The 20441-nt window shown below is 37.5% G+C and overlaps 1 protein-coding gene across 1 annotated transcript in view; it reads right to left on the reverse strand.

Annotated features, from left to right (window-relative positions):
* CSMD2 (CUB and Sushi multiple domains 2) overlaps positions 1-20441 on the reverse strand; it is a 356715-nt gene that overhangs the window by 321368 nt on the left and 14906 nt on the right. Inside the window, exon 2 of the mRNA XM_039329926.1 lies at positions 11714-11921. Within this exon, the coding sequence (XP_039185860.1) occupies positions 11714-11921 (208 nt within the window). The remainder of the gene's footprint in view (positions 1-11713; positions 11922-20441) is intronic.

Below are 20441 nucleotides of genomic sequence, written 5' to 3' on the forward strand. Positions count from 1 at the left end.
TGGCCACTGTTCTGTATATCTATTTCATCCTCAACTGACTCTACATTCTCAGCTAGTCAGAAGCTTCCTTTGTTCCCTTCCACAATGTCACATAAAGACAACAGAGTAAAGTTTTCTGGTCACCTTGTTTTCCCCACCTTCTCTGCATATCTCTGTTCCATCCCTACATCTCTCAGTGGACATCCTTGCTTCCCCACCCATTCCTTGTTTAGGCTCATTGGACACCGAGCCAAAAATCCATTGAATGTTACACTTTTGCTTTTAGGAATCTGAATCATCCATTCCTGTTTGCCAGAGGGTCTTATGGATGTACAGTGGAATGAAGGAGTAGCCACTTGCTTGGATTCTTGTAAGCATCAGAGCAACAATGATACACTCATGGGTGGGAGAAAGAAAAAGGATCTATATTAAAGTCCAAGATGTGTGAATGTGGAAAAGGGGGTAGGGGAATCTAAAGACTGTCTGACTGTCTTATTCTTATGTCTGTCTTATGTGTGTATAAATATCTGGGAAAGCAAAGGAAAGGCATGGAGACCAGTGAGGAGAGAACAATCCCTAAAAGGAAACAATAAAAACTTGGACTGATTTTTCCTATTCTTTACAATTTTTATCCTTTCTCCCCAATCTTTAGATTTGTTTTCTGTTCCATGCAGAATAAAGCTCTCTCTAAAATGCTGGCTTATCTCTGTCCAAACCAAAAACAGACAGACGAACAGATCCATTCCTAGGAGCACCAAATGGTATGGATTAAATTATTTAGGTTTGTGGTAATAAATAGTCCATTTTTAATCTACATTTTTATCAGTCTTTCCAAGATGCCCAATAATCTCAGCATTTTGGGAATCTCACCTGAGATCCTATGTGTTGTCACTTGAGAATATTCAAGAATGAAGTCTCATGACATCTTCACGGTTCCCTAAATTGATTTTACTTAATATAGGGATTCTGTAAATACCATTTATGGATTTCAAGAAGGAGATGACATCCGTGGATATCACATTTGTAGGCTTTTGTCTAATTCCTCACTTTCACACTATTTCCTCCATAAATGAATTTTTTCATTTGCTCCATAGGGAGAAGGTTAGAAAGGCATTATATGATTATTTTTAATCAAGAAGGGTAAACTAGATGATAAAAAAATTTTGAAACTACTAGATAAGTTTTTTAAAAATATTTTGAAGGATTCAAGCGTGAGAGGAGAGTTAAATATTTATGAAAAGCATCCTACTAACTTGCAAGTAGTATTAAACATATGAATGTATGTGATACATACAAACTGATTATGCTTTATTCAATGAAACAAACCAGAAGAGGTCAGAGGTATAATTTGCTGTAATTTGCTGCAAATTCTTTCTTAACTGCCTTGCTCCTCATGGGGGTTTGAGACTGAGGCAAAAGAGAGAAGAGACAGATGGCTCAGTCAGAAATACAAAAGGCGCCCTCCAGTCATATAAAAATGAGAATAAGGAGGTTATACTAAGAATCTAATCAAGAGGAAAGCACAACATTGACCTGAACAATGAAACTGGATTTTAGGGTTTAGATTAAAACATGGGTTTGAGGGACTTCAGGTGGATCCCACACCCATTGAACCAGTGACCTAGCAATGAGTGAACATAAAAAAAGCTTTTCTTTAATTTCTGAAATAGGGTGTTTTGCAGTACAGAATTTAGCAATCGTTTTACAAAAGCTGGGATTTTGAAAAAAAATATTAAAGATATGTAAGATAATGTTATGAAGAGCTTTTAGCACCCACAATATTTCAATAGAGCCTGAATAAGAACAGGGTCACTGATGTTGGCTCTTAAGGGAAACAGTTCCATTGAGATAATAAAATTCTGCTGCCAGGGCAACTTAATATAGACTGTGGAGTCCTTGGTGCTCTCTGAGCTTGCTTATTTTCTTGCATACATTTAATTACCAATCTAGGTAACATCATCAGTGCTAGAAGAGAGTGGGGTTTGCACTCATTTTATATACTAGTGGCTTGCCTTATCAATCTAGGTGGGAATAGTCCTGGTGGTTCCTTGATTAGGCTGTTGTTTACTGTTAGTGTGTTTATCTGTTGGTGGTTCCCTTGATTGGTGTATTCTTTATTTTGTTGGTCTACTGTTAATCTTGGTGTTAATCTCTGCTCATCTGGGTGCTGATTACTGGTAGAAGGTGTTTTGGTCTTTTTGTTTCCTTTTTGGCTTTTTGATTGCCATTTTTGAATGGTATGTAAATGCTGTTTATCTCTATGTGCCTGTCAGTGGCTGATTTCTCTGAGTATCAAGCTTCCAGGAATTCTCTAGCATTGTTAGACTTGGCTTGGTCTAGGATGCTTACAGTTTCTCCATTGAAACTATGATTGAGTTTGTCCATACATTGTGAAATTAAGGAATTTTCATCACGTCTTCTGGGCTGACTTCATGAACACCAACTCATTTGGTAATAAAATGTCTTGCAAGAAAACAACCAAGATCAGAGAGCACCAAGGACCACACAATTCAACCTTGAGCTACAAATATTCTCTTCCATTAATATAGACTGCAAGATGCATATTGGTTCCTCTCATTCCAAATGACTTCTCTTCTTCTGCCTGCCCCCTTTTTTCCCCCATGACATATTGCAAAAGATAATACTATTGTGTTCTGTCTCTCTGATTCTGCTCCCTGTTAGATTCCTTCCACCAGAATGATGATTCCTTCACTGCTGTCTGAATCTCCATCCTTCACTGTGACATTATTTCTTTGGAAATATAACAGGTTTGTGCAGGTTCATTCCATTTCCAGTGGGAAATAATGAAAGAGTTTATTCTGTAAACCAATTGATTGACTAATGAGGAAAAAAAAAATCTCCACCCCTTTATTTGCTTTGGAGAGTGAGCTTCTGCCTGCTTTTCTCTTCTCCCCATCCCTCCTAGCAACTGGGCTCTTGCTAAGGCTAAGAAACAAAAGAAAACAAACAAGACAAAAGACTCGGGAGAAGACTGCTGTAACGATAGAAGAAAAAAATATCTTTGTGCATTTGGGTGTTTTTGCTCTGTTTCTTGGAGGAAGGAAACAATGAAGCTTCTCACCTTATTACGACTGGTTTTGAAAAAAGACAACAATCTGATTTCCCAGAAACTTATTTATTTTATATTCTGCCTTTATTATTTTTTTACAAGGCAGCAAACATATCCAACACACCTTCCTCCTCCAAAGAACATTTTGGGTCCAGGCCAGTAAATTTTGTGCAACCCTAGTCTTAAGTAATTTCCAACACATTGATTGTAATGGAATTGTCCAACCCCCCCCCCCTTCCTCAAAGTCTAATGGTTTCTGCATAATCTGAGACAATCTAAAGCAGTGGTTCTCAATCTTTCTAATGCCGCGACCCCATAATACAGTTCCCCATGTTGTGGTGACCCCCAACCACTTATACATCACTGGGTGCCAGGGGCATGGCCAAAGAAAAGGGGGAAAAATGGCGGACAGCCTTGTTTGGCGACCCCCGTGAAATGGTCGTTCGACCCCAAATGGGGTCCCGACCCACAGGTTGAGAACCACTGATCTAAAGGGATCTCAAATTTGGCCATTGTGGTAATTTAGGACCAACTTCTGACTTCACTGAGGACTGCAATAGCAGAGCTGCTAAAATCCAAACAATGAAAGCAAAAATATACAAAAGACTTTGAATCTGGCTGTCATCTAAATGTTTGTTTGTTTGTTTTTCAACTTAAGATTGACAGATAGAACAGTGGAATCAGTGTTTTATGGAACACTTGCCTCCAGAAGTTGTAATGTCCAACACTGGAAGTTTCTAAGAAGAGACTGGACAACTATTTGTCTGAAATGGTATAGGGCAGTGGTTCTCAACCTGCGGGTCAGGACCCCATTTGGGGTCGAACTACCATTTCACGGGGGTCGCCAAACAACGCAGTCCGCCATTTTTCCCCCCTTTTCCTTAGCTGTGCTACTCCCTTTTATTCTATTGGCTTTGGAAAGTCAATAGAATAGACTCTCTTGAATAGAGTCTAATTCTATTGGCTTTCAAAAGCCAATAGGAATTGTCCAGACTGTCTCTGCCCTGCTGAGCCCGCCAAAAGTCCCATTCTGCAAATGGTGCTGCACCAGTTGAGTAGTCTTCGACTTATGACCAGTTGAGTAGTCCTTGACTTACGACCGGTTGGGGGTCACGGCATGAAAAAGGTTGAGAACCACTGGTATAGGGTGTCCTGCCTGAGCAGGGGGTTAGACTAGAAGACCTCCAAGGTCTCTTAAAACTCTTATTATTCTCTTAAGATGCTCACTTTGCCTTCATATCGCTACCTGCATAAACATTCGTAGGAACTGGATTTAACTCAGAAATGTTATTTGAAGGGCAGCTGTTAAATATCCAGCCAAGCTTTCTTGTCTGGTTTTGTTCTGTTGGGGTAAAAGAAGTTGGTATGCAAACTATACTGCTGTTCCTTTGCTTTTAACTTTATTTTCAATAAAATGCACACTGTACTTAAAGAAAAGACCTGACAATGGTAGGGGATTAACATTCTTTGAGCAAACCAAGGTCTCTGCCATAATTCTTCCCTGCAAAAGAAGAGATTGTAAAAATAGCACAGCCAGGGCTATGGAAGAAGAAATAATAGACTATTTCAGAGAAATAGTCACCAGCTTTAGCATCAAATTATGTTCTTTTATTTAAAGATATAGAATATATATAAAATGTGAATGTGCTTCTTCAAAGTAATAAAATTATATTAGATATTTAAATACAGAATTAGAATATACTGTATATTATGAGTCAATATTGGGGCAATGGGATGTAGTTGAAAGAGATTTCCTAGATCTTGGATTTAACAAAGGTTCTTATGGCTGATTCAAACAAGGTCATTTAAAGAGGCTAGGACGGTAGTGGCGAATCTATGGTATGGGTGCCAGAGACGGCACTCAGAGCCCTCTCTGTGGGCACGCGTGCCGTTGCCCCAGCCCCACCTCCCCCCATGGCCCCCACCTCACCAGCAGCCCCCCCCAGAGGAGAGTCACCCCCGAGCGCAGCCCATGTGGAGCAGCGCAGTCAAGGACATGGCAGCCAAGCAGTGGGGACAAGACTCCACCCTCACACCCCATCACGCGCAGTTGATTCTGCAATAATACAAGAACTATTGATCCAATCTGATTGATATCACATGATCAGACTTATTTTTTAATCTGTTGTCCAAGATGGAAGAACTTTAAAACAGACACAAATAAACCCCTTTTTTCTGGTTTATTATAGTAGTACAGTATCTAACTGCAGTAAAGTGTCCTTAAAGCTATTTGATGTATTGCAATTAGATACCATATTTATATAATTTTCAATATAAAAATCAAATTATACGTTGATTAAGGATTTCCTTAGTTTTAGTTGTATCACAGTCTCTAAATCACATAATTTTTCCTTCATTGTTTTGTCCCAAAGTTATATTGGAAAATCAAAGAACTATATGGGAAAAAAAGTATATTAATAAATTGAGCCACACTTTAAAAAAAAAAAATCCAGATCTAGGGCTTTATCTTGTTTTTATATGATCCTGTTTTTATTTGTGAAGCTGTATTCATGTCCAGCTAAAATATTCTTAGAAATATAAACAATGGCCTTTCTAATAGTTTAACATTATTGTGTGTTCCTCTGTATGTATATAAAAGCATACAGTAGTTGAGCCATAATTCACACCTAAAATAGCTTTAAAGCCAAAGCCATAAAAGAATGGGCGATATACTCGTCTGGACAGAATCAGTAATATATGTTGTTGTGCCTCCAGGAGCCTCTCACAGCAAAAATGTCCCCCAGCTATTTGCAGGTTTTAATTCATTTAATTTAGAGTTGACTGATTGGTTACTGTGGATTTTTTTTCCTTTAGGTAACCTCTATTGTTTTTATTTTGTGATAATTAATCTGTTGTCCTTAAGGCTTACTTTAAATGGGATATTAGGAGGAAAAAACCTATTTGTATCAGCAGTACATGAAAGCAGGGCTTTTTTTCTCATAGAACACCCAGAACAGAGTTCCGACACCTTTTTGGGATGGAACCTTGTAGGGTAGGCAAGGCGGGTTGTATGACGTGTGTGAGTTCTGGTACCCTTTTTTTTTTTTTTAGAAAAAAAGCACTGCATGAAAGTATTGATATATGCTTGTTAACCAGTTGGAGAAAGTAGAAGACAAGACACAGAGGGGAGAGTGGTCAAATTAAGTCAAGACAAATTTTTCCAAATTTCATAATACTCTGTTTCAGTTTTATTGTTCATCTCTAGAGTTAACCTGTCCATTTCGGCACAGGATAAAATTTTATTTATTATTTCTTCCTCATTGGGGGTTTCCTTTCCTTTCCATTTTTGGACATATGCCAATCTTGCTGCGGTTAAAATATGCAATAGTAAGTAGACAGATGCTTTGCTAAGTTTATCATTAATAATCCCTAATAAGAAGATTTCTGGTTTTAAATCAATTTTTTGTAATAGTATTTCTTCTAGACAATTTTTTATCTGATTCCAAAAATTTTGCACCTTTGAACATTCCCACATGTGATAGTAAGTCCCTGGAAGCCTTCTACATTTCCAGTATGTTGGTGAGGTTTTTTTTATCTATTTTTGCTAGCTTTGTAAGAGGAAGGTGCCATCTATAAAACATCTTGTATAGATTTTCTTTGTAGGGGGTGGCTAGTGTTAACCTCCTGTTTCTATCCCATAATGATTGGCGATGATCTAGGTCAATACTGAGTGGTTTCAAGTCAAAAGCACATCTTTGTGTATTTACGGAAAAATAATTTATCGCTTAGAAAATTTGTCACATCAAAATTAAACAGAAGAGGAAGAGATTATAATTTAACATACCTCAGGAAATTACGGTCTTAAAAAATAGTGAGAAATTCACCAGAGACAGAAAGAAATACATAGCAGATAGTGGTAGCTTTTGTTCCCAGTATGCCCTGGGAAAGAGATCAATGGAACAGACTGGAGCAACCCACGTCCCTTGACAGGCATAGTTTTCATTTCATCAAGAGAAGTGAAGCCTGGAAAATGGGAAGCTCAAATCTGTCCGAACGTCCGAACTGAGCCAGCTAACATGAAAGTCACTGCACCCTAAAATATGAGTATATGCTAATAAAATCCATAATGAAAATAATAAATAAATAACTTGACATCTAACTTTTGCATGAGCCTTTGGGGCACATTCAATGGCAAATGTCACAATTTAATAAAGGTAAAGTTTTCCTTGTCCAGTTGTGTCTGACTCTAGATTAGATTAGATTAGATAACTTTTATTATCATTTTTTTCCTGTGGGCACAATGGTACACATTAAAAATGAAATCTAGTTGCTTGCTCTCAAGTGTGCACATACATAACATACATTTAAAACGTACTATGTACAACATAAGTATAGACCTACACCCTTGCGTATAAGTAACATATAAATATTGATCACTGTCCATCTTGAATACATAATGGAAGGAAGTCGCTTTAGAGTTCACAACGTTAATACTGTTTGGGACAAAGCTGTGACTGAATCTGGATGCAATCCTCATCTCTGTTTCTTGACTGAGGGAGCCGGTGTTGTCCAAAAAACATTTTCCATGGTCATGTGGCTAGCATGGCTATATGCAAGGGCACATGGAAGGCTGTTACCTTCCCACTGAAGTGGTACTTATTAACCTACTTGCATTTGCAATGCTTTTGAAATGCTAGGTGGACAGGAGCTGGGGCAGGGAGGGAAGCTTACCCCATTGCACAGTGCTTGGCTCTCAATCTGGGCTGTCAGCTTTCCCAGTTTAATAGAGTTAATAGGGTTGCAATAATTCGGACTGCGTTTTCCCCCTAACATGTTGTCAAGCATGTATAACATTATCTACATAAGCATGTCTTTTATTCTGATGGTAACAAAACCATAATAAATGTATCACATTTTAATTTAACGCTTAGCAGCAATGTCTCTTCTTGGATCAATGTTGGCATCCTTCCCCCTTCCAGAGATGGCGTCAAGCACAAAAATAGCTTTTCCTCGCCCTGTTAATAGTTGGTTAACCTCCGGTGGGTAAAAGTCAGTTACAGGTGACATAATAGGGAAAGAAAACTTGATTGGAAAAGAGGGCTTCCTGCTCTTTCAGGCCATCAACACAAACACATTCTTTGTACAGCTGCATTTTATCTACCGCTGTGAGCGGTATGCCCATATCAACATCTGTCATGCTTAAAACTGAAAATCCAAGGATCTGTGTGCTTTCATGCTAGATCAGACTTCCTTAACCTGACACATTTCAGATGTACTGAAGCTGCAACTCTCAGAATTTCCAACCCTTTGAAATGAGCCCGGGGCAGAGTAGGTTGGAGTTCTCGAATATAGAGGGTTTTTTTTAGGTCTTTGAATAATCCTGGCTCCTGCTGGTATGGAAGGCCTATAAAGGTTTTGGAAATCCAGAATGATTTCTGTGTAATAAGAGAATATAGATGGTATGCATAAAGCCTTCTAAGGAGATGCTGCACAAAGCACATTTGCATGAATGAAGCACCTCTACCCAAAATATTATGGTAGCTGTGTTCCTTACAAGTCTCCTGTTGATGCTTTGAAAATTGTCTGCAGCTGTCTCCATGTGTGTGAGCATAGCCACCTCACATTCTAGCAGATCCGATGGAAATTATATTCAGGCACATGAGAAGATGATTAGGACAGGATCTGGGGCATCCTGACCATATTCATATAACATTTTTTTTTTGGCTAGGTCATGTACAAATCCATACACTGAATTCATGCAGAAATTGCTTCATTCCAAACTTTATTCCAAATTTTTGGTCCCTTAGTGTGTTGTGCATATTAAGTCCATTTATCAAGTTTAGGCCCAAATGTGCAAATTAGAAAAATCCTGAATTTCAACTTTTTTAAAGTTGATCTCTTCTCAAAATAGCTATCCATGTTTCAGCACGGCAGTCAAAAACACAGTGCTCGGGAAATAAATCACATCCATAATAGGAATCAGTTCTTGTTCTATCAGTTCTGATGAGTTCTAGGAGATAATGCAAACATTCTGAGAAACATCTGAATGTTCTGTCCTTGGTTTTAGAAGTCTCTAGTTCAGCTTTGTCTGGATGCTTTTGATAAAATCACTTTCACAATCATTATGGCATTCTATACTGAACACCATCAAACAACATTGAAAGCAAACATATCAACTAAATTGGGTCAAAATCTGCCTGGCAATTTTTCAGAAAGGAAGCATGGTGAGAATCAGCAAGAAAAGCAGAAACCTGAACAACTGGACATGTTCTCCTGAAACAGAGGTCTCTGCTTTTCTAGTTGATTCTCACCATGCTTCCTTTGGGAAATGCTTTTCAGATTATTGCATTGTTATATATCAGTGTTTCTCAACCTTGACAATTTTAAGGCATGTGGACTTCAGCTCCCAGAATTCCACAGCCAGCAATGCTGGCTGTGGAATTCTGGGAGTTGAAGTCCACATGCCTTAAAATTGTCAAGGTTGAGAAACACTGTTATATATCTTTCTGTGTGGAGACTAATGTCTTTTCATGACTCTGAAAGCCTCTAACATTTTTCCTTGATTTTAAGGAATTGTGGGAATCCAGGTAGGCTGCAAGTGTTGGAGTGATGTTATATTATATAAAAGAGGGGATTTGTTCACATTGCTTGGTGAGCTGGTAATTAGGTAAATGTAAGTTCAATATGTGCCATCCATTAGAATTTCACTGAATTCCTATGCATTAAAATTCTACTGAGCAGAGGAAGAAAAACATAGATAATATTTTCAAGGTGGAACACATGGCCAAGAGAGTAGAAACAAACCATCCAAGAATTACAATTTAAACAGCATTATTAGTTTCATTCTGCCTTTGGAAGCTGGGCAAGCTGAGGGCACCTATACCCCAAACGTGAAATATGTTTTTTCACTGCTGAGAATGTTTTGTCACAGAAAAGCAATGAACATGTAATTAGAGAAAGAGATTGATTTATGCTATACTAAGCAGATAGAGCCTAGGTCATTTTAAGATTCTTGCATGAATGGCTATGCCTTTTTGATTCTAGGTATTTCTTGGCAACAGTGAGTTATAACAGGGTAATCAAAGAGAGAAAGAGAAAGAGAGAATGAGATGAAAAGATGACAAAGTGCTAACCACACCACCTGCATAGATAATTTTATATTTGGTGAACTTGCATTCCATCTTCAACAGAAGTTTCTACAATGGCAGAAGTCTAAATTGAAGGCTTGATAAAGAGTATAGGATGTGGGAAAGGTCTGGCCAAAATAATTGATTAAAGGGATCACATCATTATTACTGCCCATTTTATTCTCTCTCTCTCTAAATTCACACATTACATTAAACCACAATATGATTTGAATAGTGAGGGGATTTCACTTAATTATGGGCAAACTAAATCACTATTCTTTGCAAGTATGACACATGGATTAATGTGATCCCAGACAATTATGGCTTACATAGCAATCTGGAATTAACCGTTGGATATTAAGTAAGCAACTTATATTATGCAGCATGGTAAATACAAGGAGGATGGTTTCTAATGTTTACACAAAAGGAAATTGAAAATTGGTTGGAGTACAAAGAAGGGGGGAATCAAAAATCAGATATTTAGCTTTATTATCTAGGGGTGTTTTTCTTTTTTTTCTTTTTTTAACATTTATAAATAATAATATAGTGGAGATTTTGACATCAAGCTCAAAAATGTATAATTCTTATAATGTGCTCTGCTTGGAAACTTTTAACACTCAAAATAAGGTTAGTAACTGTATAATTTCAGTAATTATTTGTCCATTGATATCTTTTTTAAAATACATCTCTGCCTTAAATAAAAATTTAAAAAAACTCAAGCAACCAACAAAAACCAAAATGGTATTAAGAAAACCAGAACATACTGTGGAACCAAGATACATTCATTACAGACCCCACTGCTCTTTTTATCTTACTTCCCTGAAACAGGGATTAGAATTGTCTAGTGTGAGTTTCCCTTCAAAAGTTCATTTACATTACTTTATGTTTTAATAACACAATTCTCCCAAAAATATCAAATCAATACAAACCACCGAGCTAGAAATGTTTCATGACTTCACCATTGTTGATACATTTTATTTTGAAATAGAAGAAGACCACCTATGGGTTCTCTTTAACATGAAGGCAGTACTGGTGCCTTTCAAGTAACACCATTAAAACAAAATGGAGGCAAAAGGCCATAGCCAGAACACTAACAATAGGAATTTGTTAAATGTATATGCCACTTTCAGAGACAATGAAATAGTCAAAACAGTTGATTTGCTCAATGGCAGTGGAATTCCCTCCAGCTCCAAAAATTTCACTACAGCACTCATTAAAAAAAATATAAATTAATTTTATGATAGTCACATGTATTATGCCAACCCCCCAAATTACAGAGTTTTATATTCATGACAGTTTATTTTATTTCTTGCATGAATTAAAAACTGTAATACCTTCATTGTAGAATTTAGATAGATAGGTAGTTAGGTAGACAGACAAGACAGACAGGCAGACAGACAGATGGTGAAGAAAAAATCCTGATTCTGGGATGAAAGGTGGCAATTTCATTGAATGTTAATGAAACATTTTAAAGATGTTATCATTCCCACTGTTTATTTAGGCAGCTCTGATCAATTGCAAGCCAACACTTGCAAGATATAGTATCAAAGAGTGCAAATGATCCATATTGATCTAGAAAAGCAAAGCAGTTGCTTACCATAAAGAGGATCCCTCTGTTCCAGTGACCTCTAAAAAGTCATATTCATCCTCCAATTGGAAATCCGAGAAAACCAGAGCTATAGTGTCTCCCGGCTCTGCTAAAATCGTCCACGTGCAGTCAGCATTGTTGTTGTACTCCAAAGGATAATGTGGGGTTGAAATTATTCCACTCTGCCCTCGAAGTGTCCCACCACAGGCATCATCAGCTGAAAACAAAACAAGAAAGGTTAGTTCAGCCAAGAGTAACAAATGTCAACCTGAACTCAACGCTTCTGACACAACATTCTCCCTGACCCAACTTGGTCAACATACAAAACATTTTCAAGGCCTTTCTGTCAAAACTATCATGGAAGTTAATATATTGGAGCAATCTAAGAGAGGAAACATAACACAGAGCCCATTTCCTCTTGAGTCAAATGAGAAAACTTGGCTTTTATCACATGTCACATTCTGGACTGAACGCACATGATGGTCTTTTCCAGAGATATATGGATGATGGTATCCCACATGATTCCAAACTGATATGAGTCAAAATAAGATTGTGAGGTAGTTGGAGGTGAGTCAGTTGAATGCTTGTCTCAGGAAAGGGTGCTGACATGCTGAGGGATCTGGGGATAAATGCTTCCAAGAGACTGTCTAAAAATGAAATTGGGAAATTCCTATTCTAGCTTCCAAAGTTTCTACCGTATATTCCGGCGTATAGGGCGACCCGGCGTATAAGATGACCCCCATGTTCGACGCCGGGTCGCAAGGCGATCGACGCCGAGTCGCAAGACGATTGACGCCGAGTCGCATGCCTAGAAATATACCAGAAACTACTGGTATTTCCGGCGTATAAGATGATCGACACCGAGTCGCATGCCTAGAAAGTCATCTTATACGCTGGAAACTACGTTATTTCCAGCGTATAAGACGACTCGGCATATAAGACGACCCCCTAGTTCGGAGGCTGTTTCAACACTCTCAAAAGTCGTCTTATATGCCGGAATATACGGTATTTATTCCAAACTAGCTTAAATAGATGTACATCTATAGTATTCTTGCTTCCTGAGTCTTGCCAACAATGTGGGGATGGCTGAGTTTTTCGTCCTTTAAATTTCGTAGTCCAGGAGATGTTTGGCTCAGAAGCAGCAAGCAACTATATTTGAATTGCATTTTGTTGTATTGCAATGTTTTTTCACCATAAACTATTTGGTGACATTGACTCAATTCCATTTGGTGGTATATAAATATAACAGACAGATAGGTTAAATAATATAGATACTATATAACTGGGACAGTTATATGTAACTATTGGTAAAAGCTTCTCATAGCTTCATTCAATTCATTTTTTTCTTTTCCTGGTTATTTTGAAATTTGTCCCCATTTCTGTTCCAAATGTTGTTCTGGAAAAAAATAATGACCGTAATAGGACTGGAGGTGGGGGAGCAGCTGCCTGGACAATTAGGGGCAGCATACTTAACTCACCCAATAAAGATGACCAAAAATACTTGACAGTCTTGCCTCTGAACACAGTTAAATTTAGCTGATCATAAAATGTTGGCCCAACTCTAACCTGAACACCCCAAATATGAATTTGGTTATGCCACAGTTACTCAATAAACATTTCAAATGAAAAACTTAAAGAAACAATTTTTAACAATCCTTTCTATATAGAAGACTAGATAACCCATGACCCATTTGCTCATTGTTTCAGAGATATTCTCTTATCAGTTTCTCTATTGTGTTCAATGCTCCTTCTGTGTTAAGTTCACATCCTCAACAAATTTATTTTGTCAGCATTCCTAATATATAATGAACAATCAAGGGAGTGTCTCACCTTTTTATCCTAAATCTCACTAGGGCTAACCACTTATTTTTGAATAGATCCCACAATGCATTTATATGCCTGCAAAACAATGTCTTAATCAAACCTATTTACTTAAGTCACATTTTCTTTAAAACAACAAACAATAAACTTCCTCACACTGATATGTTTCTCAATGACCTGCTGAAGAATAAAAGTCTGGTCAGCAGAACTGTTGTCCAACACTTTCTAAATTGTGCTAATGTCACCTCATCTATCCTTCTCATCAGAATTCAGCCAAACACCTTTCCAGGAACACTTAAACTGATTAATTCCTCTATCATTTTTTGCATTTTCTTTGGCTATTTTATTTCCTGTTTACATTAACAATATCAGTTTTCTTCCAATCATCAGATAATTACAGTCTTAATGCCAGTGTTAAACAAGTCCATAGCATTTCCATGTTGCAAGATACATCCATATTTACAATTTCCTAAGTCGTTACAATATTTTTATCCCATCTGACTTTCATGCCTAAGGTGGGACTAAAATTCACAGTCTCCTGGTTTCTACACCAGCATCTTCTCCATTACAGCAAACTGACTTTTTTAAATAGTTAAAACCATCTATACTTACAGCCTGACCATTTTTCAACTTTTTTGCAGCATTTTATTTTCATCATTTCTTCATCATTTCCACTTTTTCATTTATCACTATCATTCCTGTAAAGAGATCTAAAATATTCCTTCCAACAGTTTCTCATCCCAAATGACTCTGGTTTCTCTTCAGATCATACACATCTTTTTACCAAATGATTTCATCATTTTTATTTTTAATATCATTCACTCTGCTGGAGATTCCTTCACTCTTCTTTCCTCACTTCTAAAACATGTTTTATAACATCTGTCAAAATTGCTCTGCACATTCTCTACCTTTTTTCATTTTAATAATTTCTTCTTTGCTCTGAGTGCATTCTTCGCAACTATCTTCTTTGAGAACAAAACCTTTCATCCTTTTCCACAATTTTCTTATCCTCGAGGTATTTCACCCGATTATTTCATAAAACAACTTTTTCATACTTTGCATTAGTATATCTTCATACTTTTCTGTGACATTCTGTAGCATAATTCTTTGCATTCTTTTCCAAGAAGTTTTCCCATTCTATTTTTTTTTTATTTCCACTTTCCATTTGCCCTCTGGGAGATTAATCTGTTTCTTAATTCTCTTTCCATAGAGAAATATTCTTTCTCTTCCTGTAGTTATTCTTCTTTTATTCTAATTCCTTTTCCTCACTTTCTTTTATTTCCTTCCCACTTCTTTTTCCATGATCCACTGCTGACCCTAACAATGGTCTACATTACCTCTCATCACCTTTTGATCCTTCACTCCTTTTTTACATTCGTAATCATAATCAAATCAAGTCATTCTTTTGTTATGTATAAGATGAATATATTTGTGCCAAACCATGAACTTTAAACAAACAAGGTACTAACTAATCACCACATTCATTTATTCTTATCTCCAAACCTGCCTAGCCTAGGTGGTCTGGGCCTGTTCTCTGACCCACCCTGCCAGGGAGCAGGCTCATGAAGAGCTGAAATCCTTCAGCAGGCAGCTCTTTTGCTCTGAAGAAGCTGACTGTCCACGGATTTCAGCTCTGCATGTGGACCATTCAGCTCAGTGGGAAATTTCGGCAGTCAGCTCTTTCATAGCCTCCAGACATGAGGGAGTCTATTTGGTAGGCTATTTTGAAATAGTCAGAAGAGGTTTATAAGCCATAAAGCATCTTTTTGAAGGTCATCATTAAGTAGTCATGTTGAGGACTACCTGTAATGGCAACACAGTCTTCCATTTTACTGTATCAAATCACTGTATTGTTAATCAAAATAGTTTCTCCAGGATTCTCTGAACAATACAATTTTCTTGCCTGTAATGCTATGCTTTCCACCTCCCTACCAAACATAATATACATTTTCAGAGCAGATACACCATTCAACAGAAAAACAGGATATTATCCTCCTACTCTTTTTTAAGGTATACCTTTTTACTTTTCAAAGGCACAATTAGTTTAATTGGGAAGAAGGTTCAAAGAACCACTATTAAATCTGAGACGTTGAGAAAGTAGCAATCAGTTACTGCAGTAAATTGAAAGTAAATTTTAAATATCTCCTCCTTTAAATCAGCTGGGTCTGTGAAGAGGTCAAAGATATAGTTCGGAGAAAAGCAAACAAAGGAAAAATTAAAACCAGAAGGAATTAACATAAGCTATCTGTTCTAGTACATACTTACTTTGATGAAAATTGTACAAAATTCACTTAAAGATGACTTTCGGGGAAACCGGCAAGGCTTCAGCTTTAATGTTTTAAATTCAGCTTATTAAAGGCAGAGCAGTAAAAATTTCCATTTTGGATTTGTTCTTAAATGGCTACTTTCCAGCTTGCTTTCTATTAAACTGAACAATTCCGAGGTTTATTTCCGGTTTCGCAATCACCAAAAGCCTTTCCATTGGGAATACGATTGTGTTTGTGTATTATTTAATTACTTTCCATTGGGAATATGATTCTGTTTGTGTATTATTTAATTATAGTGAAGTGTGGTGGATCACATGGGTTTAGGACCTTGGGCTGATGATCGGTAGGCTCGTGTTCGAGACCCAGTTGCTGTCGCATGATGGGGTGAGCTCCTATCATTCGCTCCAGCTCCTGCTGACCCAGAAGTTTGAAAGCGGATGACCATGAGTAGATAGATGGGTACCACTTTGGTGGGCAACTTAATGGGAACACAAAAGGAGCTCCCAATTGGGCATCCGTGGGCAACGGTGATGTCACTGGTTGATCCTTTCATCATGAAAGCAGTAATATTTAATTATAGTTTGCTGAACAAAGCACAATTGTCTAGTTTTGACCAACATGATCAAATAAAACTAACTGCATAATGGTTTAGTGTAAAATAAGAACCATCACAGTGAATGATGACAAACTAGTACCTACTCTGGAAAAGATACTCTATGTATAATTGGTTTTCTTCATATATATTCTAGGATCTGGGATTAATTTTGTTACACGTGCCATTTCTTTTTGACATAGGTTTGGACAGGTACTCCACAAATTGCATTATTGTCCAGGTGCGCTAAAAAGGGAGAAGGTTATCAAAATTGAACTAGAATACTTTAAATTTCATACTGGAACTTCAGGCTCAGCTATTTGGCCTCAAACTATACATGACACAATCAGTTTCTTAGGTGGTTTGGCTGCAAAAGGACTGGATAGTAGCATACTGGGTGAGCTGTTCAGTGCTTCCTTAAAATTCCTTAAAATTATACTAGAGACTTGAGTATTTTTTCCAGCTTCAAACACAACTCTTTGAATTACAACTCAAGAGGGTGGAGGTTGAGATAAGTAAACAGACAGAGAGTACATGGAAGTTGCAGATAGTCTGGCAAGATTCTGTCTATAGGTGTGAAAACAATAAAGCTTGGAAAAATCACCATATGTTATTCTTGGTTTTAGAGCCTAACACTATGTATACTTATGGTTTATTTTAATTTACTTCTCCAAATGGCAGAGTGAGCAAGGCTACATTGCAAAAATGATAAATATGGATATCAAGCAATCCAGGTACAAGTTCCTTCATGCAACTTGTGTTATTAAATATATACAGAATAGGCAAAAGCATAAATGAACTATAGGTGGCATAAAATATTCCCTTATAATGTTAAACAGTCCTGAATATTTATTCTGTATTCATTCATCCATTCAGTCCTTCATATTCATCTCACCATGCTTTTGAGTAAAATTGCAAAGAAAGGGTAAAACAAGACAGCTGAATATCTGTATATATGGTCCCAAAAGCAGGTGCAATCTTCTCTGTGGTCTCTTTTTTAAACCTTTCTAGAATTCAAGAATCCTATAGCTGAAAAGGATTTCTCAATTTCTCAAAAGAATATACTTATTTTTGCATATATTATTCATCCTCTCCCTTTTTCCTTCTTTTTTACTTCCACCAGATTCCCTTTCTCCACAAGTTGCTAAATCTATATCAACAAGTACTTAGGAATATTATACTGCCTCTGTTGATTATCGTTTTTTTTTTCATACCTTTTCTAACAGCCGTTCAGAAATTACATTTGTAGAAAAAGATGTTATTGGCCTGGTATGGCAACACGGCAGAAGCTTTGTGTGTTCTATGTTCCATATATGTCAAACCTCAACAAGGCTGCTGTGTTAACAGTTGTTGCCATTGTTTAGGCATTGGCTCTTGTGTATCATTTGTATCGAACTGTGGTCTTAGACTAGTTTCTTATTTTCTGTTTGTGTATTCTCTCTAATTTTCTCAGCCTTGCTTTCAATATCTTAAAAATGATGATTTATTCTCCATTCTCACACATTGTAATGTCTAGTAAAAATCAATGCTCTGTTGTTACCCAGAGACATAAAGCAATCAGATAACACAAAAAATCATACACATTATTTCTTCTTGGACCAGATCACCAAATCTCATTCCAGAACTTGGACTTTGGAATTCCCTTAACCAGTTTGTCTCCTTATAGTCCATGGGTCTTCCTTGAAGAAGAGGCATCAGAAAACTCCCAGATTAGAATTTCAAACAAGAATGAGACCTCAGACATGACAGCTGGCTGTCCACTGAAAAAATCAGACACAAAGACCCATCAGCTTATTCTTCTGCTCCCGTCCCCCTCCACAAATAAGCCAAAAATGGGTTCAGTTTGCACTAGGGCAAGAGCAAGAAAGCAATCACAGGTGGGCCAAGGAGCCACAGTTACCATTCATATACGTTACATACACCTTCCTGCATGCACAGACACTCCATGTCACATGGGGTCGTTTTAATTGCACCTAAAATAAATGACAAAGACAAAAAAGTGCCTTGATTTTCACATCACTTACTACAGTTCTTTGGGATTGCACAATGCACTGTCATAAACCATGGTTATGGGATATAACTGAAGAGTTCTCTATACTTGATTCGCCTCAAGATTCTGAGTTTGCAATGAACCTTATATTTTTCAGAAATTTGGTTTTAAAAATAGTAGTTAATTTATATATATATATATATATAGTTTTATTCATAAAAATGGAAGTTGATAATTGAAAGAGAAAACAGCCAAATATTGTGAGGAGAAGGTAGAAAGTTGAAGACGATAACAATAATTTTATTCAGGAGCAAAATGAAGCACAACTTATGCTGACCTCTCAAGATAGCCCCATAGACCAAAAGGATCCCCTGAATCACAAGGCAAAAATACTTTTCCTGTCTAAAACATAGCATGTATCTCATCCTCTTGGACAGTTGGGAGAGTTACCTGACAGCTGTTCTAATGCCAGCCTGCCTCACAGGTGTTTCTTCCCAGAGGTAAGACTCATTTTGGTAAATCTTGAATGGTGAGAGCAAGTTCTGCATTATTTTCTATAGATTGTGTCAGCCACTGATTCATTTCCAAAGAAAATGTATATATGTATATACATATATACATTTACAGACAGACAGAAACACACAGACACACACACACAGAGAGAGACACACACACACACATGTGTGTAGGTCTTTGGTTATTCGGGTTTTCTCCCGCGTAAAATTGGAAGTGTCTTGGCAACGTTTCGCCGAAGTCTCATTCGTCATCTTCAGGCTGGTGTTTTCGGCTTCATGCTTCTAGGAGCAATATGTGATCATAGCTGTTTCTTCCTTTTAACTGCCAGTGGGGGTATGAACTGATTGGATGAGAGCTTGGCTGTGTTCTGATTGGTTGGAGGTGTGTTCTGATTGGTTAGGAGCTTGGCTGTGCTCTGATTGGATGGGGGGGTTGGCTGTACTCTGATTGGTTGGGGGAGTGTTCTGTTTGGGTGGGGGCTTTGTTGTACTCAGGTTAATGTGAGTTGCAGGGGGATGTGAGATGGTGACCATTGCTATTGTTTGGCTTTGCATTTGTGGTCGTGCCTCATTTTCATGGTGGGTGTCAGTTTGCTTCATGTATGGATTGGAGAGGTTTAAAGTGGCTAATGATGCAGCTATGGTCTGGCTTCTGGTTTGTGATCGTGCCTCATCATCGGTGTGGGTTTGGGTTTGCTTTTTGCGTGGACGTGTGGTGGGAGAGAGAGAAAGAGAGAGAGAGGGGGGGTATAGATAGATATAGAAATAAATAGATACACACACATACATACACACCAAGAATAGAATGAGTGGTTGGGTAATTGTTTGATCACCCTTAAAAATCAAGCTAGCGACACACAAAGCTTTAATGTCCACCTCCAATACTGCATGATTCTTGAGTAGTGTTACTCATGAAATAGACTGATACAGAATTTAGAAAAGCATTTCTATGAAATAACCACATTTGTCATCCAATTTTATTAGAGTTTGCACTGAGTGTTTGGTGGTGGTGGTGGTTGTTGTTACAGTTTAATTATACTTTACCTGGGGCAGTGGGCAGCTGCAGAGAATCATTCTGTAAAAGTCAGCTTATTAAAAAAATGTGAATGACCTTATTATCATAAGAGCACCTAATCAAGTGTTGGCACTCTTGATTAAGAATGAAAGCAAGCAAGCAAGCAAACAAACAAACAACAACAACAATAAAACCCTCCTGGATATGAAAGATCATCAGTCAATATATCTGCAGATGAAGAAGCATGAAAGAAAAACATGTGCATGATCTTTTCTGACCCTAATCCCACGGCCTGCCTGAACATTGCCAACAATTACCTTGCTGACCTACTTAGATCCCCAAGGATGGTTCTAAGGCCATATAACACTAACAAGGAACATGGATTCTCTGATTAGCATCCTTTACAGTCACAACAGAAGAACAGGAAGGAGCCTGTTGGACCGACTGATTTCTATCTGGAAAGTAAGCTACTGTTAGAGCTGTGTTAATTTTTAATGGTTGGATTTGACGTGCCGACTTGATGGGTTGTTTCTTATT

Source organism: Crotalus tigris, unplaced genomic scaffold, assembly GCF_016545835.1.
Source record: "Crotalus tigris isolate CLP2741 ecotype Arizona unplaced genomic scaffold, ASM1654583v1 scf7180000017614.5298720, whole genome shotgun sequence".
Taxonomy (NCBI): domain Eukaryota; kingdom Metazoa; phylum Chordata; class Lepidosauria; order Squamata; family Viperidae; genus Crotalus; species Crotalus tigris.